We start from the raw sequence: 24321 nt of genomic DNA, 5'->3' as shown, positions 1-24321 counted from the left end.
ATAAAATTAAAATAACAAATTAACAAAGAAAAAGACAATACATAATCGAATATTCAAACATTAAATCAGTATTGATATTAAAAATCCTATTTTCAGTCTATCCCAATCATATACACATTTAATTTTAGAGTTTATTTAACAGGAAACACAACACAACAGTATACTTGTAGCAACAGACTTGAAATGATTTCAGCTCCAAACAACCCTAGATGACATCTCCACCATCTTTGCTGTACATTTGTTACTACTGCAGAGCCCATGGTCTATATTAAAAGTATAGTCCAATGTTTAAGGAAATATGCCCTCTTCTAGATTTAGCTGTGCACAAACACTTGGAAGCAGGGGGGAAATGTAGCCCAGCTCTTAATAGCTCCAAAGTGGTTAAAGTGCTCAGAAAAAGAAGCACTGGAATTTTGAACATGTACAATTCAATTTGAACTGGATTTAAACATTGTATATTTGTATTTAACACACATAGAAACAGAAATGAGCCATTCTGCCTCAATGACCAGTTAGTTTAAGCTTTGAACCTGCTCACTACCCAAAATTAGCTGGGACATGTGACCTCGAACAGCATCTAAGACTGAATCTGGGAGCAGTTCACCTAAACTATGAACACTGTCTTCAACCCAGGATTTTGACCAAGAAACCAAACTCTCAACCCTGGGCACACAGATGAAAATGATATTGAAATTCTCATCAAACTCCATATTATTGGCATATTTCTTGAAAGACTTCAGCTGTAAGATGCACCCCATAACTTCCCACACATGCTAAATACATCAGATTATGAAGCAAAAAAGACCTGTTCCACAAAGCACGATTACAGAATCAAGGGTGTAGGTTTGGTTTTAACTTTAGTAGGGATATTTGTTTTTGGATCACCAATATACACTGTTGTCTATGTTTGTACTTCCATATATTCTCTATATATCTATATATCTCAAAAATGTCCTCTTGTTTTTATTTTTTAATCAGCTCATGAACGTACAGTAAGTCATTTCACTGTGACAGAGCTCACCTGCAGCCTAGCTGTCTGTGTGTCTCTTTGCTGTTCTGGCTGCTGCTGACAGGATTCCCCTAATAAAATGATATTGTGTCATTCACAAACAAGCACATCAGTTGGACAAGCTGTGGGCAATTAACCCTCCAAATAATGTTCATATAATCAATAAATTCTATGTGCAAAGTTTGGTGCAGATTGGACTGACAACCTAGGAGTTGTTTGGAAAAACAATTTTAGCCTATTTCATGATTTTGCATCAAAAGTACCACTACTGATCGGAGTTTTGTACTAATAGGATTGATTGTTGACAAGATAAGCTACACTTCCTGTTTTGACTGCAACCTCTAGGAAGTTGTTCCTTTTATAATTTATGCATTTTTTTGTATTATCAAAATTCTTTTAATAACTTTTCATCGTAAGGTCCATAGATTCTATCTGCAAAATTTCATAGAGATCGGTCTCACAACCAAAGAGAAGTTCGAAATAGTAGGTTTTGCATATTTCATGAAAGAAAATTATAGGCAGAAATGGGGAGATTTTGCTTAATTCAGTGAATGCGTGCACGTAAGTTTTTTGAATGTGCATTGTACTGTGTTGAGTTACTGGCCACAACGCATCTCGATTATAGCGACACCTGCTAGTGGAGTGAATGTGTCATTTTTGTTGTCTGATATGTGTGCACCATAATATACCTACCCTCAAAATTTCACTTACATAAGTCTTGTGGTGTATGCTGCAGTACCACTTTTACAAATGGAAGATTAAAACAAAAAACAAAACAAAAAATCCTGAGCAATTACAATAGGGTTCCCAACACTGCTGGCACTGGGAGCCATGCTGCTGCCATTGGCAGCAATGAAAAAATGCATGTGATTGCTGGCGATTGATGCATCAAAAAGGATGTTACTGTAGTTAAAGTAAAGGCCGTCAGTTTTTGAGATAATAGTGACTTCATGCACTCATCATTAAAAAAATTAACAACTCATTAATTTTAAGAGATATCAACAAGTTGTTTAAAAGCAAATCAGGGTGACATGGCAGTAAGTTGCTTCTGAAATGCTTTCAGCCGCAGCATGGTTTTTGGTTGAGAGTTGTGTGCAGGTCTGGAATAATAAGCAGAGCACCGTCAGCATAATTGCACTGCCATGATTAAAAGGGTTTGTTTGATATGTATTGCAGTGAGAGGAGTATGTCATATGAATGTAGCAGTGGACTAGAGTTGGGCTGCCTGAACTAGCTCACTAGCTTCACTTCGTTTGTTGTTGCTGCCATAGAAAAAGAAAAAAAAACATTAAAACTTGTGAGGGTAGAGGGTGAAATGAATTCAGCAAAATACAGTGAAATCGTGGAAGGAAATCTGATGCACAAATCTGCTGGACATTAAGCTCAAGCAAAAAGCCAATGCTAACGGGAGTGGCATAAAAACAACAATATTAATGTCCTGGCATGGCCAACTAAGAGTCCAGATCTCAGTCCAGGCGAAAATTTGTGGCTGGAAAGGCTGTTCCCTCACAATCAGTAGTGAACGATCACCATACAACCTGACAGAGCTTGAGCAGAAAAATGGGGAAACACTGCAGTGTTCAGACCACTGTAATTACTGTCAAAGATTAATCTACTAAATACTGACTTGGAGGGGTAAAACCTTGTGCAGGAGTTGGTTACCTCGCTGGGAAGTTGGAGGTGTTGCAGCCTGTCATATCCAGCACATTAAATAGCTCACCATGGTTGCTCCTGACTGTCCCATTAAAACTTGCAATATTTCAAATTGATCCATTGACAAATGATGGCCAAAATAACCATGTGTTATTTTGAAAAAGCATTTTTGATTAACGATAACAGTCCGCTCTAACCTCAGGGACAAATACACTGCATTTCCTGTGATTATTTCACTGTAAAAGCCACCCTTTGTTTCATAATTTCAGCCCTTTTGATGTGAAGCGGCGGACCTAGGAGATGTGGGGTTTGCATTAGCATATTAATCCAGTTCCGATGTGGCTGTTGGACTGTGAACAGTAAACAGTGAAGGTCATATAAATGAGATTTTTAAAAACGTATCACTGGATTACAGGCTGCATCTTTTTCTGTGAACCCTTCATGTATGTTAAGGTAATCTGGTTGATTAATTCATGTCAGTTGAAAAGAATCTCAATAATTAAATAATCATACATAAAACAAAATGCAAAACATTTGCTGGTTTCATCATGTTTTCACTTTGTGAGTCTACATGTGTGTGTGGGTCATCATGACAAAATGGTCCTGGATTCACCTACTGTAGCAGGAACTTCCACAGAGGTGGTTTTGAGAATTATGGCAGGTGTTAATGTTTCTGTCTGTCTGTGGACAGATTTTGTCACTTCAGTCACAAAACTTTATAGGTTTGTAGTTGAGATCAAAATGAAGGCTGAGTACGAAGATGGGTGTGGTCTGACCCATGGATACTGAGTTCTATGTAATAGTTTAGTAATGACTACTGAGTAGTTATGGGTCGTAATTTCAACATGTTGATGGGCATCACAGCTGGTGTAATCCAATGGCAAGATGGTCTCTAGTTATGAAGTGACAATGTTGGGGTATCGGAAGGTGGGTTGTACAAAAAAAGCTTTTGAAGACAGTAGCTTGGACTCTGGGAAAGACTCTATTTCCTGACATTTTGTTTTAATTGAGAGACTGACCGATTAATGACCATGAGAATAGCTGTTTGTTGCAGCCCTAGAATAGTTGTAGAATGTAGCCCCACTGTATGTTTGACCTCTTATGGAGAAAGAGGAAAGACAAACATTGCATGTATTGTCAGCTATGACAAATGCCCAGTGAGTTTGCATAAATGTGTGTCTCAGCATCTCCAGGCATCCGGCAATTGGTTGTCAAAGAAGAGGCTCCCCCTGAGCAGCAGCGGAACCCCAGTGTGAAGCAGGAGGACTCAGAGCCCCCACACATTGAAGAGGAAGAGGAGGAACTCTGGACCAGTCAGGAGACTGAATGAAGACTGAAAAATGAAGATTTGTCCAAGACAAACTGAGGAGAAGAGAGAAGCAGATCCTCCAGCCAGCTGTTAAACTGAACAGATGGAAACAAAATCTGACAGTTATCCATAACCAGACAAGACAAGGCGACACACTCTCTGAACATGAGACTGGAGACTGTTGTGATGATTGGATGGAATCTCTGTCAAAAAGTGAAGACCTTGGCAGAAATATAACATTGCCAAATGAAAAGCAAAAGTTTAGGTGCACAATTTGTAACAAGAAATTTTGCTTCAAGGGAACTCTGGAGAGACTTGTAGAATGGCATGTGAAGAAAACAACATTTGAATGTAAGATTTGGTAAAAAACTTGACAAACATAGCTATTTGCAAAACCACATGAGAATTCACACGTGCTTATAGTTGTTTAATGTGTGATAAACAGTGTTCTCAGAAGTCTAATCTAAAGTCACACACGTTCACACAGGTAAGAGACTGTACAGGTGCAGTGTTTGCAACAGATATTTTTGGTGGCAATCAGAAATTAAAACCGACAAGTTTATCCTTGTGAGCAGCAACACAACAGGTGAATATGCAGAGCCCAACTGAGTCCAGCTGATTTTTTTAACAGTAGCAATGCAATACACCAGATCAGGAGATAGTCCATCATACAGGTGGCAACCAGTCCTTGTTAGTGCTGTGTTAAGGGCTGCAGCCATATCTGAATACTGCTCATTGACATCTGTAACATTTCTGCAGACATTAGAGGATTACTTACCAGTCTTCTTGTTGTAGACTGTAAGTGTTGGAGTCAGGGCTTGATTCAAATTATGGCTGCATTAAATCACCAGTTATGGGTGGCTATGGATTGCCCATCCCGTACCTTACAGGGATTTGTAATAATAGACTGTAGAGCTGCAACTAATTATCATTATCATTATCAATTCATGTGTTGACTGTTTTTCCCATTTATTGTATAGTCTATTAAAAGTTCACTAATTTGTAACAAATCCCAAATTTCTTGTGTCCAAATTTCTTTTTCATATGTGATTTGTTTGTCTCCCTGTGTACCGACCTTTTTCCTTCCTTCTGTTCCTCGAGAGGTTTTCAGGTGACAACAACAACTGCCATGTCTTCCTGGTACAGCGTGGGCTGCACTTTGTAATGCAGCCCGGTGCATTTCCCACTGAACGAGCTAAGGTGGCATACATCATTATTCACCTGAGTGGTCAAACATAGATTGTGCCCCAGATCTGGATTAATTCATCACCCTGGCCATTAAAATTGCTAATTGCCTGAGGGAGCGAGAAAAGGAAAGGACCAGATAAATCATGACTGACAGTCCAGAGGGGGCAGCAGACTTCCTCCTCAATGCTCCCCTCCTTGTCACACACATACCCTTTTTCCACAAGAACCCACTGCTGTCCTAGAGAAACCCATGCAGCTGGGTTGTGCCAGACTCAGTCCTGAGAAATGGCAGCACCACCTTCGAGAGGGTCGATGCATTTACTGCTCCCTGCTGGGACACCTCATGGCATTGTGTCCAGGAAAAGACCAAGCTCGCCAGTGATCCATTGGGCTCACTCCTCCCTCTTCTCCTGCCATCTTGGGATAAGGCGAACCATCTTTCTTTTCAAGAACGTTTCTGGTGGCCAACCATGGAGCAAGCAGTCGGAGAGTATGTGGCAGCCTGTCCGGTGTGCACCCTCCTCCTGGTCACGTGCACCCTCTGGCTGTTCCCGATTGCCCCTGGTCTGACATCTCCCTGGACTTCGTCACTGGACTCCCACCTTCAGAAGGTAACACCAACGTCCTCACGGTGGTAGATCAATTTTCTAAGATGTTGCATTTTCTGTATGGATTTCCTAGAGACGTGGTGTCACAGGGTCCACAATTGATCTGCCAGTTCTGGAAAACGCTCTGTTCCCTGCTTTGGGCCACTGTCAGTCCCTCTTCTGGCTACCAGAACCAATCCGACAGACACACTAAAAGGATTAATCAGGTGCTGGAGACCTGTCTTAATTGTCTTGCCTCTCACAATCCATCATCCAGGAGCACACATCTCATCTGGGCTGAGTATCGGGGTTCCCTCAGCCCAGGTCCTCATCCGCCATTGCCATTGGAGTTGAACCAGACAACAGCTCCTCAAAACCACGGCCTGGTTAAAGAGGTTGGCAGATTGCCGGCGGATCCCTGCTCCCTTCTACCAATTAGGACAGAGGGTTTGGTTGTCATCCCAGGACCTTCCTCTTCAAGTGGAATCGCCTTAGTTAGCCCCTCGATTTGTGGGCCTTTTCCCCATCTCTAAAGTCATCAACCCTTTGGCTGTTCGCCTTAAGCTTCCCAGATCCATAGGATCTGGATACATAGGATACATAGGATGATCCATCCTATGTATCATGTTGCCCACATCAAACCTGCCAAGGAGAGTCCTTTGGTTCTGTCTGCTCTGCCCCTGATTTGTGTCACCTGTGTCCAATTTTTTCCCCCTCTCCTAGTGTATTTAGTCTCTGTGTTCATTACCCTCTGTGCCAACTCATCTTCATTCCTTGTGACTAGCGTTCCAGCCTTCTCCTAGTGTTAGTGTTTCCTGGTTTTCGTTGGTTCACATCCTAGTCTTGACCTCGTCTTTTGCCCAGCCCTTTTTGGCTTTGTTTGCTTGCCCTGTTCTCCCTGCCTGCGTACCGAACCTTTTCCAAGTAATGACTTTGAATTTTGTGGAACCCTGAACTGTGTCCCAAGTCATGCGTTTGGGTCCTCTTGCATTGTGGTGACCAGTATCTCAATTATATACATCAGTATTCTAGCTGTATTGCATATTTTCCGTATTGTCAGCAAATCGAATGTGTAAAAACCAAAATCAATACCTCATTAGTCTATCTCAGTAAATTCCAGCTTCCCAAGACGACCTGCTGCTCTCAGCCACAAGCACTTTTCTTCCTTCTGAAGATTGACCTGAATCTGCAAACACAACTCTCAAATATAGAGTTCCATTAAAAAGATAAATCATTTCCAACAAACAGCTGGGAACAGTAGTTTTAAGAAACATTACTCAAGCAGGAGGAAATAGTGCCTGTCAAATTTGGTGCTATAATGAGTATTTTCAGCAGCAGGATGGTGTATGTAGGATTGAGTCAGAGGTTGTGTTCAGGTTAATTAAGGATTAATTAAGGATGAGTGTAAAGCACATGAGGCATGCTGATGAGGCAGCATAATAAGAAGGCATGTCAACTCAGTGTCCGTTTATTAAATGAACTTAGCCTAAACAAATGCAGTCTAATCCCAACAGCCTAATCTTACTTACCGGAGATTCCTGAATTCAGTTTTGTTGGAATTGTTTTACCAAAAATCAGTTTTCAGAACCATTTTTACTAGCGTACGGCCAATAAAAAGCAAGCCTCAATCTTGCTCACTTACATGTAACAACAATGGGAGGTATTCGTTTCCCCAGAACCTGTCTTCGACAGCCCTCTCCCAGGCTATGTATCTGACCAAGTTTCTCCAACTCACCAAATACTGTAGCCCTTGAAAGTCATCAAAACTGAAGCTCTGCATTTGCTTAATTCTCAATTCAGGAAAAAAATCTAAATGGCAGTATTTATATACTGCTTCTATCCAAAGCGTTTTACAATTTTTCTCTGATTCACACACACTCACACACTGATGGCTGCAAAGTGCTGGTCTGACCATCGGGAGCAATTTGGGGTTCAATGACTTGCCATGGACATTTCAACATGTAGACAGGATAACCTTGGGATCAAACTGCCAACCCTGTGCTTATGCAAACAGAACTCCCTGGAGACCAGGAGCATGGCCAACCTGGGAAGGGGAATCCCTACAGCTAAACTGAAAAACAAACAGTGGATTTAAGATCACTTCAACTTTTCTGATCCTCGATGAATATGGCAAGGAATACAGGCCATTTCAAACCTTCAGCCACCCAAGACTGCCCTCCCAACCAGTAGTGCCTTCCTATCCAATGAGTTAAACCACTTCTACTCATGCTTTGATCAAGGAAACAAGGAGTGCATGCTCAAAGTGGAGCTCTCATCTGGGGACCAGCCTGTCTCACGTGCCACCTCTGATGTACAGTGTGTTAAACCCTAAACAGGGTGAAAGCACGAAAGGCTGCTGGCCCAGATGGAATCACTAGTTGTTGTTTTAGAAGCACTCCATTGCAATGGCCCTTAACAACTAATGGCCAGTCACACTCATCATCATCATCATCATCATCATCATCATCAGTTGAGAACATTGTGTATTGCATGTGGCTGAAAGTCACACACACACCCCCATCTACATTAATGGGACTGTAGAAGAACATGTGTCCAGCTTCAAGTTCCTTAATGTCCACATCTCTGAGTACCTCATCTGGACACTGAACTCCTCCATCCTGATTAAAAAGACACAACAGCGCCTTTAATTTCTTTGGAGCCTGAAGAAAGCTCACCTGTGTTCCAGGATACTGGTTGACTTTTACTGCTTTACCATCGAGAGTATTATCACCAACTGCATCTCTCAATCTCAGAATGCAAAGCTCTCCAGTGGGTGATGAAAACCATATAGTAATTATATGAACAGTTGCATATATTGCATATATTGCACAGCTGTACATACACACTGCATATATACTTACTCATACCTGCACTTTAGCTGTAAATAATGCAATTTCTTTGCACTTGTGGTTAGGTGCTAACTGCATTTCATTGGTTTTGTGCGTGTGGTCTGCTTGTCGCTGCTCTTGTTATTCCTGACTTGGAGTTTATCCCAAAATTACATACATATTTTAAAAGCTGCTGCAAATTTAGTCATTTTAGGTCACAATAAATACAAAAACCTCTGAAAGATCCTGTAGGGATAAAGTACTGTAAACTGCTATTAAACTACTAACTGTGGAAAAGAAATTAAAAAATTTGAGAACAACAAAAACAGCCACAGACACAGATGCATTAACTGAAGCATTTCTTTCCCTTGTTGTTTAACACTTGTACAGAACAGAATTACAGAAGTACAGTGATGAGGGAAGTCAGACAGAAAAACAATCCTCAAACAGAAAACATATAATGAAAAATGGCTGTTAGATTACCAGAGAAAGTTCAGAGAGACGTTGAGAAAGTACTAAAAACAAAGTGGGGGGCAGATTGAGAAAAAAAATGAGCCAACAGATGATGTTCAGCAGTGAAAGGCTAAGTCTTGCAACCTCAACCTGAGAGGATGGTGGTGCTTCAGGACATTTAGCTGAAAAACACAAGAAGCAAGAGATGGGGTTGAAGTGTATGTCTTAACTAACCATGCCTCCGCAATGCAATCAATACAATACAAGGAGAGAAGAACGAACAGAGATTGTCATACATGTATGTGTGTGTGTGTGTGTGTGTGCGTTTGTGTGTGTGTAGCATATACAGTATAGTCATGTAGAGCCATGTATAGCCTGCCAAAACATTGGTTTTAACATTGTGGTTGATTGGTGTATAATAATTCATTAAGGATCTGACTATAAAAAATGCTACACACTAACTATTTTATCTTTGTTAAACTGAGAAGATTATAGGAAGATTGTCTTTACTCTAAAATAGTAGAAACTACAGTAACCATTCAGATCAGTGTGCAATACATTTTTAATATCATTTATGTTACATTGAGAGAGTCAGTAATTCTGCATTTCACTTGGAAATGACATATATTTATCACTACTTACATAGAGGTCATGTCATTGAGGGCGTGGTCAAGTTCCTCACTGATGGCTTTGTACTTGAGTTTCTGTGCGTAAAGCTCATCTGTGCGTCACACAAAGAACAAGGAAAAGTTTGTTTCAAAGTACAAGGGAAAAAAAAACAAAGAGGCTGAAATTAGTAATGTGGAAGATGAGGCATATATGATAATAAAGACTTTTAGTGACCAGAAAAATATAAATCCATGTAAGTGTATTACAGTCCAACAGAATAGAAGCTTAAACCCTGGTTAAATAGGTGCAGACATGGGGGGCAGAATAGTAGGTAGACATGTCAGTACAATGCAATTCTATTCTAATTCAATTCTAAGTCTATTGCAAACAACTACATCAATCTGTTGTGTTGTATTACAGTATATCGTGTACAGGTATGCAATTACACAAATCAATGTTGTACCTTCCAGATCATCAATAGTCTTCTCCAGCTTGGCCACAGATCTCTCAGCAAACTCAGCTCGGGTTTCAGCCTGAGATGAAAAAGCAAAGGTCAACAAATTATAATAAAGAGAATATACAAAAGTGTGTAAATGTTTTGTATTAAATGTTGCTGAAAGCTTTAAGGGTTTAGGATTATAGAAAATATCATATAAAGGTCCTTCTTGCTCACCTCTTTCAGCTTGTCAGTCAGGATCTTGATCTCTTCCTCATACTTGTCCTCCTTTTGAGAGTACTGTGGTGATACACAACGTTATTCAAATACAGATCTATGTGAAAGCAATTCCACATGGGACTCCATATCACTTCAAAGAAATAAGAAATTACACATACAATTACATTTCTGCAACCTGTGTTGATGTTGGATGATTCTAAAAAACCCTGGATTAAGCTCAACACAGGCATTAGAATAAATATTTATTTAGGCATTATCTGTGAAAGGAAGCTACAGTATGGTTAAGGTTATGGAGGGATTGAGGTTATGATTACAAAAAGCAAACATTAAAGAACAGGTAATTATCTCTGGTCCCCCACATGAGGGACAATGCACTACACATCCATCCACCACCGTTACACCTTGCTTCATAAAGCACACACTACTTCCTGTTGAAAAAATGAACATTGGCACTTGACATAAACCATGTGCTGCAGAAATGTTCAATATGAATGCAGTTCCTAGGGGTACAAGCCACAGCCATTTCGAATACAATTTGTTTTTCATAATTAAAAAAAAAAAAAAATGCTTTTTCAAATTAAAATTAAAATATATCTGGTGCAGTATTTGCTACTTTTCTGTCCAGTCTGAATTCTAATCTCACACTGTCTATAGCTACTACTTGTAGTTACAGAGAATGGTAAGAGAAAAATAGTACAGTTTGATACAATGCAAATTGAACAGCAGTAAATAGCAGCTACCTTACCTCTAAATCTTCAGATTTTGTTGATACGTGTTAAAGTCTGGACTCAGTTATATAGTTTTTTCTCAGACTGTGGCACGGGCCATATGTGATGGTGTGTCTCCACAGTGCAAAGTCTGAGGCACATTTTATTCCCCCTCCACCCCTGGTTATCTGAGTAGTTATCTGCCATCTAGTGGTCTCAAAATTGTACTACATACCCTACACCTACTTCCACCTTTGAAGTGGCTGTTGACACCTCTCTCTGTCTTTATCTGTTGCTGTATTGATCCCCACCCCCACTCTTTTCTATTAACCTGAAGGGATAGTCCCATTGTCACAGACAATCAAGCAGACAGCTTATCACTTGATCTAGATCTGATCTTTGTTTTGACAGTGAAGATCTTTAAGGGGACACAAAGCCAGAGAGTCTTAAATGAAGGAAGCTATCATAGCTTATTAGCTGTATTGCACTGAATAAAAACTCTTCCCCAAAAGAACAACTGTTTGCAGACAGATATGATGCAGGAGAGGATGATACAAATAAATCTATTGGACAAATGAATGAACTAGGCTAACAAGCTCACAAGTTTTCCAATTGACCAGAGAGCTTTATTTTCCCTCTTTGATAAAATTTACTGAACACAGTGCTGTGCAAAGGTGAACAACATGCCAGAGGGAACTAAACATAGAAGTACAGAGAAAATAGAGACAAGCTCTGGGAGCTATTGTGACTGCATGGCCGGGCCAGCCATGGTTAACTTGCAATTTACAGCATTTCTCTTACTAGCAGTGCCAGTAGTCACTACGTCATCCAGCCTTTAGCCTCACCTATTTTACATGGACTAGCAAGTATCCCTCTGTTGTGTGACAGCTGCCTTACAATGGTGTAGTCCAGTGGTTAATGAGCCTGCCTGCTAGTTAGAAGGACCTGAGTCAAACTGGGGATTAAAAAAATATTTTACTTAGAATGTGAGGCTTACGATACACCTGTCAATTTTAAAGAGATGTAATATCAAATGACTCATTCAGGCAAATTAGTAGATAATTATGTGACATTTCGTCATGAGTTGTGATATAATATGAAAAGTCATGAGGGGGGTATCTAATAATACACCCACAGTACACCTGGGAGATCTGGGATCGGCAGACCTTCAGCAATACAGCTACAATACAATTAATTATAATAATTAATACCTTCTCGGCTTGGGCCTCCAGAGACTTCAGGTTATTGGTGACGTTCTTCAGTTCCTCCTCCAGTTCAGCACATTTACTTGTTTAGTTTTTATTTCAGAGAAAGGAGAGAAAAGGTGGAAGTAAGGACATCTGATTAGTTTGGAGAAAACTGTGGACAGTGTTTGTGAAGTGATTTTTTAATTTTAAAACAGATAGTGGTGGAAGTAGAATTCAAGTCCTTTGTTAAGTAAGTAAAAGTAAAACTAATACCAAATGTAAAAGTCCTGCTTTCAAAATGTTACTAAAATAGAAGTACAGAAGCATTAGCAGCAAAATGTAGCAAATAATAGAAGTACTCATTATGTAGAATGGCCCCTAGCAGTGTGTTAATATTTATGTTATTGGATCATAATTATTATCAGTGCATTAATGTTCATGTAAGCAGCATCTTAATGTTATGGTCTAGGCAGAGCTGTTTCTAACTACTTTATATGCTGCTTGGTAGATTCAGTGCAGCATATTTCATAAGATGATCATATATTTTCTATGTGGAATCTTAATCAGCATCAGGTAACCAGTCACAAGTGACTGAGTAACAAGTACAATATTTCCATCTGAAATGTAGTGACGTAGCGGCATAAAGTAGCATACAACTGAAATAAAGTAACTCAATTTTGAACTTAAATACAGTTCTCAAGTAAAAGTACTGGTGCATACATCAACCAGTAGGAGATGTTGCTGCAACAGAGGTATGCTCTTTCTCCTGCCTCCCATCCACAAACATTGCCAAATGTATCACTGGACTGCCTGATGGGAAGTCTACTCCAGGCATTTCTGGGTGGGCAGTCTAGCGATACTGGGAAATGAAACCAGGTCTGAAAATGTCACAAATTCAAAAACTGCTTGTCAAATAAGTTACTTCGTCTAAAATCAAATTTCCCACATGAGCAGAACTTAACAAACATAATTGGATTATGCACAACAGAAACATTTTCCTTCAAAAATTGAGTTAAGTGTTTTTTCACACTTGGCAGCAGAGGAGCTTATTTTTTAAAAATCAATTCGTAATGTTTCTGGACTTTCAGTTTTGATTCAGCCCTGATTGATCTGATCTCATGACAAAACACAGCAAGTCAAATAAAAAGAAAATGCCTTAGTATGAAAATGTAATTCTACTTCACACATGTTTCATAATCTAAGCAGCCAAAGCCTCTGTCCTTGCAAAACAAAAAAACGGGGAGAAGCTCTGATATAGATACTCACGCCTCAGCCAGTTCTGCCCTCTCCTCCGTTCGCTCCAGTTCTCCTTCTACAATCACCAGTTTACGAGCCACCTGGACAAATGCATTATATATTATAAGGTTTCATACATCCCAGACAAAAACATCATCACTTACTCTGAGCAAGTCCATGATCAACAAGTGAAAGTTTGTGGACGGATATCAGTGTCTCTTAACATTCGTCAATTACACCTATTATTGCTTCATTGTGAAGTATATTTAGAATACCAGCTGTATTGCTGTATTTTTGCCAATACTGCTGGGATGTTATAAACAAAAAAACAAAAAAAAACAAAAAAAAAAGATCTTTAGCAGTACACATAGCAAAAACTCCTTTCAGATGTTTTTTGTTTTGGTTTCTGCATTGTTAGAGCTTCTTAGTCACCACCTAGAGACAGTATGACACTGCAGATTCCAGTGGCCAACAATAGAAAACTCACCTCCTCATACTTGCGGTCAGCCTCCTCTGCGATGTGTTTTGCCTCCTTAAGCTGAATCTCCTGGAGCTCCATCTTCTCCTCATCCTTCAGAGCCCTGTTCTCAATGACCTTCATACCTCTGCACACACAAACCATCGCGTATTTCTTGCACAGTATTTTTTAAGGTATTTTTTAATTGGTAAGAATAATCCTATATTCTACAAATCTAATGGGAAAAAGCAAATTACAGGACAGAAATTACTGTTAAAATGGTCTAACAGATTTATCAGATTTATCAGATTTTAAGAACTGATTTTAATAGATTTATCTACTAAAATTTCATGGAAGGTTTGGCTTTAATTTCTATAATGTATTTAGATAGCTGAAACAAAGTGCATATGTATGACTTCCCAGTTAGTAGAAGGAAAAAAAGTTAGTTTTGTTTTGACAAAATGTATATTAGTTGCAGTAAAATTAGATTTTTGTTAGTCTTACTCAAAAAAACTAACCATTTTAGTCCAGTTTTTTGTCAGTAACATTTTAGCCTCTTATGTCTGTAAAACTTCCTCTAATACCAAGAACTGAGCTCCTGAAGGAGTGTCAGTGAGACCTAAATGTACAAACTCTCCTTCTCATTTGCAAAATCAGGGTTGTAGTACAACCCCCAAGTCTTAATTCATTTCAGACTCAAGTTAATGGTGTTGCTATGTGTATGCTTCCAACCATAGGAATTGCTGCAGGCCTAAAAACAAGTGCATCTCAGCTTATAATGACCCATCACTGACTGGATAGACACAGTAGCTCGACAATACTTTGATACTAAAATAGAGTATAGTCATAGCATCTAGCATTTTAAAGTGAATGAGCCACTGAATACTATGTCATATGAAGGCTATAAAATCTCAAATCTGTAACCTCTTGTAACAACTCCCAGGAAGTAGCCACACTCCTAGTAGAGTGTGCTCTCAGGCACTCCGAGGGTACCTTCCCTGTAAAGGGTAATCCACGATCCAGTTTGAAACACTGTTTTAACAGGGCTTTGCCCATTGTCGGTGAAAAATCTAATTAGATCAGCATGATGTCCTATTGTGCTTCATGCAGATCGAGAAAGCGTGACCTGGACACAAAGTATACAACCTCTCCTTGTCGTCAGACTGAGAAGGGGGGAGGACAAAGTCTAGAAAAGTCAGTTATGGCATTGGTTTTTATACTTTCTTTGTTAAATAAGATTTGGTTCAGGGGATCACCTAATCAGTACCCCATTAAGTAGAATGAGGTTTGGTTATGTTGGAATTCAACAGACAGTGGAATGGAATGTAGAGATGCTGATTTCAATAAAATTTGCAGTGGTCTCTTAATTTTTTCCAGAGCTGTATATGTTATAGAAATATGAAAAGGTGTTTCTGATAGTTTTTCTTCACAAACTACAGTAATAAAATCATCATAGAATCTGTAATTGAACTATGTAAATAACATTATATATCTATTTAATGTTTTGGCAAAGGATCGGCTCCAGTGGTTTAATATGGTACATCTTACCTTACAGGGAAGTACTGGGGACTCCAGGGCCCCGTGACATCACTGTTGGGTATGGTTACATATAGAACATAGTATATTTCTGACTCTGACCACACTCAACCATCCAACTGCCAGGTGTGCAGCAGTGATGCTGGCTGTGGTAAGAGGTGAAACAGGCTTGACACTTTGAACCAAAAAGGAACGTGAAGTACTGCTTTTCAGCCTACTGTTAAGTTACTCTTTAAGTTCACTATCCCCAACATGGCTTTGAACTGGCCCTTGCCAAGGGTTTACCAATGTGAACAGAAAAACACAATATACATATAGTTTGAACCTTCCCCAAGGTACATATCCTTCTCGTCTTATTATGCTGATCATGCACAAAACAGGTAACGATTGCTAAATCACAGCAAGAAGTCACCTCTCGCTCTCATCAGCAGCCTTCTCAGCCTCCTCCAGCTTCTGCAGAGCCGTTGCCAGTCTCTCCTGAGCTCGATCCAACTCCTCCTCCACTAGCTGGATTCGTCTGTTCAGGGAAGCCACTTCTGCTTCAGCCTGAGCACAGATAACATGGTGCTGACTGATCCAGACCAATCAGTGTTCTGCCTACACCTGCACAAGTCTGATGTGCCAACAAGGCAAAATAGTTTTTCTTGATGTATTCTTTTTTTTTTTACTCATGCCAATGCTAACATAAATTACACAATTATTTTGAAGGCGGTGTGAAAGAAAATCTATGATCTTTTAGGGTATACCATAAACATACTGTAGCTGATGAAAGATGTTCCTTACTGAGGACCAGCAAATCTTGTGTTCAGGGGCTGAAAATTACCCCTAAGTCGTGGTACATCATGTATGACAAAGTCTGTGTTGGCTGTATTGGCTTATACATATTAACTCTTGCCATAATACTTTATAATACAACGTTCTCAATAAAATGTATTTTTTCTACCAACATAATACAGACTGGGTACAAAGCAGTTACATGTATTAATGTGAAGAAGAAAAGTGGTTAGGGAATAAAGGGTTACAAATTTGCATTTAGGACTGTTTAAGGGTATTTCTTTTATTGTTAAGTAATTATGGGGTACGGTAAAGTTGTCAATGGATAACAAATCACGAAATGTATAAAAACTGGGATATTCACTGTGATATACAATACTGATATTCTGAAAAACTTACAAAGTGTGCATTTATTTAAAATCATGATATGCTTTCAAAACCGCTACGGTACTTTAGGCTAAAAATAAGGGAGAAGCTTTAAGAGAATGACACTGTACAAAGTTTGTAAATATAAAGAAAAAAATATCTACTGGATACGGGGTTATTGTTAGTAGGGGAAGAGAAAAAATGTTATAAAATTATGTGTATGTTTTAAAAATAATAATATTCTAAAAATAACCCTACTAAAAAGGGTTAGAGAAAGATTAAGAAAGTCAAATTGGTTGCTAAGTCAAGGTAGCCCCACAGTAGATACAGAAAGCTTTGACAAAAATTCAGATGTATCTCATGACCAAAGCTGCAGTTATGGTATACAGTACACTCATATCTTTAAAATATATGAATTAAAAAACATTTCCGGTCAAGTGGAGAAGCTTTGGGAAAAATACATGGTAACATTTGGGAGCATAATGTATGAAATAGTCATCGCCGTATTAAATGCACACATTCCTTTTACTGAAAATAAAACTTGCAAAAGCAAAAACCACGTGGCATGGTTGACAGTGAGTCCTTATCAGGGTTGTCACTTTTTATTTGATATTTGAACTACTATGGAAATCAATATTTGATCAGTAATAATCTGTTTGAATTTATATTTCACAGAGTTTAAATGCATAAGGCTTGCCTTGTATTTCAGCAGGGGTATTCCCAAAACACATTGTTCTGCTCTCTTGATGTCCTGTTGTATTAGCGCCGATGAAAAGGTCAGAGGTGCAGGCATCACCAAAAGATCAGGACGCACATGACTGGTGGGGTGCAAGACTGCACTTAGCCAGGGAAGATACAGGTGGCGTCACGACAAGGTCCTCTTGGAGCAGGAGAGACGGAAAAAGCGTTAGACCCACATGATACCAGCCCCATCCAAACAATTCATCAAGGAGGGGGAGACGCCACCCTTCTCCAAGAAGACCAAGAAAAGCCTCCTGTAGATGGCACAATTGTTGGACCTGGGAAGTAACCAACACTTTCCCCAACTCATGCAAAGATCCCTGAAGCCTGACACAGTGATGTGGTCAGAGGAGGCGAAGAGGATCCTCCTGGTTGAACTGACAGTCCCGTGGGAAGACGGATGCAAGGAGGCCTCAGAGAGGAATCAAGTACCAGGACCTGGTCCAACTGTGCAGGGACAAAGGGTGGCAGACATGGCTATTTCCAGTTGAGGTAGAATGCAGGGGTTTCCTGGCGCAGTCTGTGTGGAGGATGCTCACAGCTCTAGGAATAGCAGGAAGAGAGAGAAAGACAGCCGCTCACAGGTTGGAGGAGGTAGCGGAAAGAGCCTCTTGTTAGCTCTGGAACAGGCGGAGTTGAGCCGGAAGCCAGGATCAGATGTGCAGGCCATCACTGCCAACCCACCAACTGGAGGATGTTTTCAAGGTTGAAATGAACGAGGAAAATTGGACATCACCTGATGACATCATGTTCTTGCTGAAAGCTTAGTCATAAGATAGTGACTGAAGGTGTAGGCATCTAGATGTATTTAATAGTGGGACGTTATACTTGCTGTTCTTTTCTTAAAGGCAAAATGGAGGAAACTAGAGAGCAGAAAAGGAAATCCCTATCAGCAAACTGCCAGGAAGTAGTGTGTGGAAGCTTTTGGATTCTACAGATAGTTGGAAAAATTGTGGATAAAGGGGAGGTTGTTTGCTGACTTTGTAAAATGCAAATTGCCTTATAGTAACGTTACAATGGCAATGAATCTGAAGTCACCTGTTGGCTCCTCACTCAGTGAGGCAGTAGGGAAAATGGATGGAATGTCAGTTCTGCATTTTAGTTTAGGATTAATTTATATAGGTTTTGTTATATAAAAAAAAAATGACATGCAAATTTTTTGTTTTTTTCGGTTTTTTTCAGGTGTGGTTGTACCTGATTTTTTGAAAAATAAAAAATGCCTAGTTGTGATATAGGACTGTGTGAATGGTGTAAGTGAATGTTGATTTTAGTTGATAAACTAGAGTTTGAAGCTTGCCTGCTCTGGACATACGCGCTTACACTATATGTGCTTATCAGTATTTCGTTCTAGGCATTCTTTGGAGGCAGAACATGGCCTATGCTGATAGCTTTACTTTCTATATGTAGATGCTAAAATAAATTCTTCAGCAGTGACTCAGGATTAACTCAGTGACAGAGAATGAAAAGAGGCAGAAGAATAAAGGTTGTAATATGTTTCTTTCTTTCTTTTTGGTGGTGGTCAACAGGAACCGTAGTCATAACCATAGAAGTTGATTGTTCATCTGCAGTAATACCTTTCCTGTAGTGTACAAAACTAAAATGTTTATTTTTTGTGGTAGTCTGGTAAAATGTGTGAGACAACTATAAACTGTACTTATTTTTCGAATTAACTAGTAAAATTCTTATTATTAAGTTCTTATCTATATTTATTTGTTTAGTCTTTCTCCAAAAGGAAGAAAGTTGACGTAGGAGGAATGGATGATGAACCTAAAATGGACTTGGACTATTGTTAAGCTCGCAGTCAAGGTTGAGTGGCTGACATCATGGCCAAAATAGGGCTCTGAATCCCCCCGACAGCTGAGGAGTCCATGCAGGGCATGATGAGAATGGAATGCAAGGGAGAAGCAGTGAATCAGCCAGGATTGGATTACACTGGCATTATCAAAGCTTTTATCAGAGATTCAGTTCAGGGCTCACACTGTATACCAGTGAGGTGTATAGTTAAATATGCAGAGATAAATTTATGTGTTATCATAGAGGCCCTAGATCGGGGGGACTCAGAGGATGCCTTGCAGTCTGATAAAGGAGGTAACACTTTATGATTAAAAACATATGTTGGTGACGTGTCCTAGGAAGATAACAGCCTTATTTAAGAGTTGGTGGTCAAGGCTGAGCGGAAGAGTGGTTCACTGGCTTTACACCCTCTCACAAGCAGATCTGCAGAGGCTTGTTTTGACGCTGTACTTCTTTGAAATAAACCTTTATATGCAATCAAGATGGTGTCAGCGGAGTCTCCTTCACCCTCTTCACATCATCATCACCATCTCAATGAACTACACCAGTATGAGAGGGTAACGAGTCTGGGTTATTTAGAGGTTTACCATGTGCAGCAGTTAATACAAATTATATTAAAATTATAGTAAAAGAAAAAAAGGTGCACAACCAACTACTTTATCCACTGTAACATGTCTTGTAGAGCATATCTGGGCCTATTTTGTGGTACAACAGAGGAGTATATGATGTCACAAGCTGTGAATTAATCACAACAATTGCGTATTGCACTTTTAGAATTGTATTACTCACATCAGCAGCCTTCTTATCAGCCACCTCAAGCTTCTCCTGAGCATCCTTCAGGGCCTCAGAGTATTTATCAAGCTCGTCCTCTGTCCCCTTCAGCTTCTTTTGCATTTGCAGAAGTTCATCTTCATGCTGATGGTGTTGGAGATCAGACACAAAGTTAGCAGGGCTACAATATCACGTTCAAAATGTATTCATTAGAGAATATGTGTATGTGCTTAATACAGTGATTGTAATTCCCTGGAATATAATAACCTCTATGTATTCCAGGTAAAGGTATGGCATCATAGTACATTGAAGTAAATTTTTGCATGCTATAATTATTTCTCCTGTTCCTACTGACCATTAAAACAATTCCTGACATGCTTCCAATGACAGAGACTGGGGACAAAACCCACGGTCCTTGTTCTATGCAAAGACTGAATTTGGTACCAAAAAGACTACAACTTTGGAAGCTATCCAATTTATTTGACAAACTCAGACTGCTGAAGCCTCATAATAACTTTAGATAAACTTTGGAATACATTTTTGCACAGAACTGGACTGCAGGATTTGTTCCCCCATCTCTCACATTGGAAGTGCATTAGGAAGAGATATCTTAATAGCCAGTATGAGCAGGAGGAATAATTAAAATGACCAAAAACTGTTTCAATGTACATATGGGCATCTGAGTATTGTTTTTAAATTATATACTTTAATTAATATGAATTGAATTTTGAGTTACCTTGCACTCAGATACCAAAAAGTATCTTGATAAAACATTCTGGCACTCATAAGGTCAGGATATGATTTTAAACAGTTCATACGAATTGTCACTGGAGCATGTTTAAAGGCAAAAGCATTTATACCTGTTCTCAATGGCCACATTTGAAGTATGGCTGAAAAGATGCTGCCATGTAAAGGGCAGAGATAAAATAAATCATAAAAATTTGATTAGTCTATCCTCTGAGGCATCCATGAATGCCCCCAAGTAGTTGTGTAAACAAAGATAAAAGAGAGATAGAGAGAAGTTCAAACCCTGTCTACTCCCCACCAACACACACTTGACCAAACAATGCATAATGTGGAAAGCTAAGAAAATTGTTTGACACAGCCCTCCCTAATTCTGGCATTAGAAAATTGTAGGGCGAGGGGTTTCAGATGCTGTTTGACAATCTGACAAGCACTTCATGTGAGACATACTAATATCAAGAGACTACAGATATTTTTTTTTACCACAATTTCCACATTTTTCTAATAACTGATACTGCGGCTTCTGGGGTTCCCTGTATTTATTGTAAGTGCATTACCTCAGTAAATGGGTGGGTTTCTATGACTGTACCAGTGAGTAAGATCAGAACACACTGTCATTTTCACAATAAAAAAAAAAAAAAAAACAACAAAACAAAACAAAAGAAAAAAACAATTAGGATTTTGTTAGCATTTAACAGCTCCCATTATAATTGTGGTAAAATAACTCGTGTATAACAAGTCTGTTCCTACTGTTTTTTATGTAATAACATAAGCCATAATGCCTGTTTTGCCCTTGACTATTGACACAGGAGCTGTAGTTATTCAGTGCTAATGCTAAAATTGTTGTTTTATCTTTGTCAAAATATTGAGATGCTTAGGTTCTACAAAAACGTTTAATGATACTATAAATACTGTATATGGCTTTGACATTAATGGTTCATAGTTTTATAACATGCACAGTAATTAGTCAATACCCTAAACTAAAGATACATTTTGAGTTGTAAAATAGTTTGGCCTACCAAAATAATGTATTTTTGTGATATTAATTTAATATATATTTGTAATGGATAAAATCTGGTCATAATCAGATGGCTGGAAAGGTTGAGCAGCTCATATTTCACAAATAGAAACTATCAAATCAGAGTTCAAGTTTTTGAGAAATTTATCCATGTTATCTGCACAGATTTGCACTGAAAATTGGTAAACATGGCAATATAAGCCACCTCCATCTCAACAATGCTAACAAGTTTGATTTGTTCCTTTTCCTATATTCATCTGCACCTCACTATTATCTAAGCGGAACATACAAATCAGTACCACTCTCTATAGTCAGTAAGTATAAACTAGTGAAATAACATGAATGGGGCTAAATGGCTAATGTGCAAAAATATCTAAACATGGAATAAACTATAAGAAAAAAGTCTCAAAATACTACAACCTGCAAAACCTCTAATCTTTAATTGTAATTATCTTTTGACATTAACAGTTGCTAATCAGAGGACATCTTATTTATCCTTCCTCTCAAATGTGTCGTGGAAAATTAAACAGTTATCATAAGGTCTGAAAACATGAAAATATCTTGATAGTTATGGTGTGACTAGAATCTACGTATACATGTCATGTTGGCATGTGCACTGAAGTCTTCAGGGGCTCACTCTGTAACTTGTATTTGAGACCTGACGTATGATTTGAGTTGGGCCACGTTCAAATTGTTCTTATTCTGATTGGATCAGGTAGAGTCCTGTTGTATCACAGCACGTATCAGGTGTATGTGTTAATATGTGTAATGCCAAGTGGACCACTAGATCCATCTGACCCCATTTACACCTGGCATTAACATGTGATCTGTATCTGGATATCTGGATTAAGAAAAATGTGTGCAGAACACATTGTAATCAGATCTAAGCCAGGTTTAAAAGCAAGAAAGCATTGTACAGTGAGACCACATTTACAAAAAAAAAAAAACATCCACCCAGTAAGTTGAAAGTTCATGTCACCTCATGTCACCACTTCCTGCTATCTCAATGCCTTGTAAAAACTATAAATAATATCGTTTAGCATTTCTTCTTTGCAAAAAGGGATTTAGAAATGAAATCACTTGAAATGATGATGCTTCATTTGGAGGGTCACAAGAGAGTAAGTAATGGTCAGATAATCATTAAATAATGATGGATTACCTACTAACTTCTCATTATGATGTAACACTTTACTTGGGGTTCACAAAAAGTAACTAACAATTAAGTAATTAGTAATTAATGAGTAGTTAGTTGTTTGTGCCACTCAGCTGCTGGTTTAGAGTTGATCAGGATCCACTTAGGTAGAAAGTGTTCTGTTTCATAAAAAATTATGAACTAATCATTACCTAATGATTCATTGATATAGCCTCTCCCAGTTTGTTCTACAGTAACTCATTATTATCTACAGTAGTATATACTGAAATTCTGGAAGTACTGAATAAAAGTTCATTAATTATCAGGTCGTTAAGGTCATATGGTCCATTATAAGGTCCATTTTAAAGATGGTTTCTTTTATTGGTCAAGGGTTTTCTGTCCACATTGTGTCCTCATTCCAAACGGATACTGGGGCTTCTGGGGTTCCCTGTCTGTATTGTAAATTCAGTTTCAGGCCAGTGGAGAAGAGTTGATCAGATTGTTATCATCCAAAGCCATATTGTGAAATTGTTTGAAGATACCTTACAGAATTGATATGGCAACGCCCATTCACCCTATTGGTAGATACGACCCCAAATTGAAATCAGTCAGATTTTTCACCACAAAAGAAATTAATGCTGTAAATTATTAGAATTATGCTATTTTAAATGCTTACATACATTATAACAGCTTCATGAGAAAGTTGAAGAAAAAGCCAGTTTCATTCACTTGAAGGAGTTAAAGGTAATATTATGAAAGGCTTAAAAAAAACTTTCTCTACCTCAGCTACAAAACTCACATACTGAATCCCTGTCTCTCACCTGTTTAATAAGACTGTTGATGAAAAACACTTTTCTGGTTTTTGACATGTGATTTAAACTTGTGTTTATAACCCACCTGCTTGCTTCTCTCTTCGGCTGCTTTCTTATCTGCTTCAGCTTGTTCAGCCTGGTCCAGTGCATTCTCCTTGTCCAACTTCAGCATAAGCATCTTCTTTTTGATGGCCTCCATTTTGGCTGAGGTTTAATGGGTTTTTTCCAGCCACGCACAATGACAAGCGACAGGAAGACAAAATGACTGCAGGACGAATGACCTGAGAGCCTGGCAAACTGGTGGAGACACCAAACTCTGGTAAAGATAGAGGGAGACCATTTATATGACTGATGAGGAGACACTCCCACTTCTATGCCCCTAGACCTACCACCACGACCACACCCTCCTCTATCATCCACAGTCACAACTCAAATGAAAAGTGAACCTGCATGCTAACAACATATATTTGTATTACGGTATGTTGCCATGTTTCCATGCTTTGAGACAAAGTACCTCAGAATTCCTCTATTTTATCTACTGTAAGTCTAGCCTATTTTCTTGTGATGTGTTTCTAAAATGAAGAACAACACTGTAAAGAATAGAGAGATAACTTACATCAGCACCTATTAATTCTGCTTTTCGTTATGGCCACCCTGCAGTTAAACAACAGCTGTTGCTGCCAATAAGTGTCTCATATCCCTTTGACACCGTTTAAGTTTACAGTGACAGACAG

At 38.9% G+C, this 24321-nt stretch overlaps 1 protein-coding gene across 1 annotated transcript; it reads right to left on the bottom strand.

Annotated features, from left to right (window-relative positions):
• Window positions 1-8865: 8865 nt before the first annotated feature.
• tpm3 (tropomyosin 3) lies at window positions 8866-23892 on the bottom strand. The gene is made up of 10 exons (XM_040122549.1): window positions 23673-23892; window positions 19900-20025; window positions 15848-15981; window positions 13930-14047; window positions 13473-13543; window positions 12231-12306; window positions 10310-10372; window positions 10100-10169; window positions 9670-9748; window positions 8866-9209 (listed from the first exon to the last, which is right to left on the bottom strand). Exons 1-10 carry the CDS (start codon window positions 23784-23786, stop codon window positions 9206-9208), a joined length of 855 nt encoding a protein of 284 aa, XP_039978483.1. The 5' UTR covers window positions 23787-23892; the 3' UTR covers window positions 8866-9205.
• Between the last annotated feature and the right edge of the window lie 429 nt (window positions 23893-24321).

This window comes from Xiphias gladius, chromosome 24, assembly GCF_016859285.1.
Source record: "Xiphias gladius isolate SHS-SW01 ecotype Sanya breed wild chromosome 24, ASM1685928v1, whole genome shotgun sequence".
Taxonomy (NCBI): domain Eukaryota; kingdom Metazoa; phylum Chordata; class Actinopteri; order Istiophoriformes; family Xiphiidae; genus Xiphias; species Xiphias gladius.
This window is presented reverse-complemented; position numbering and strand designations above follow the sequence as displayed.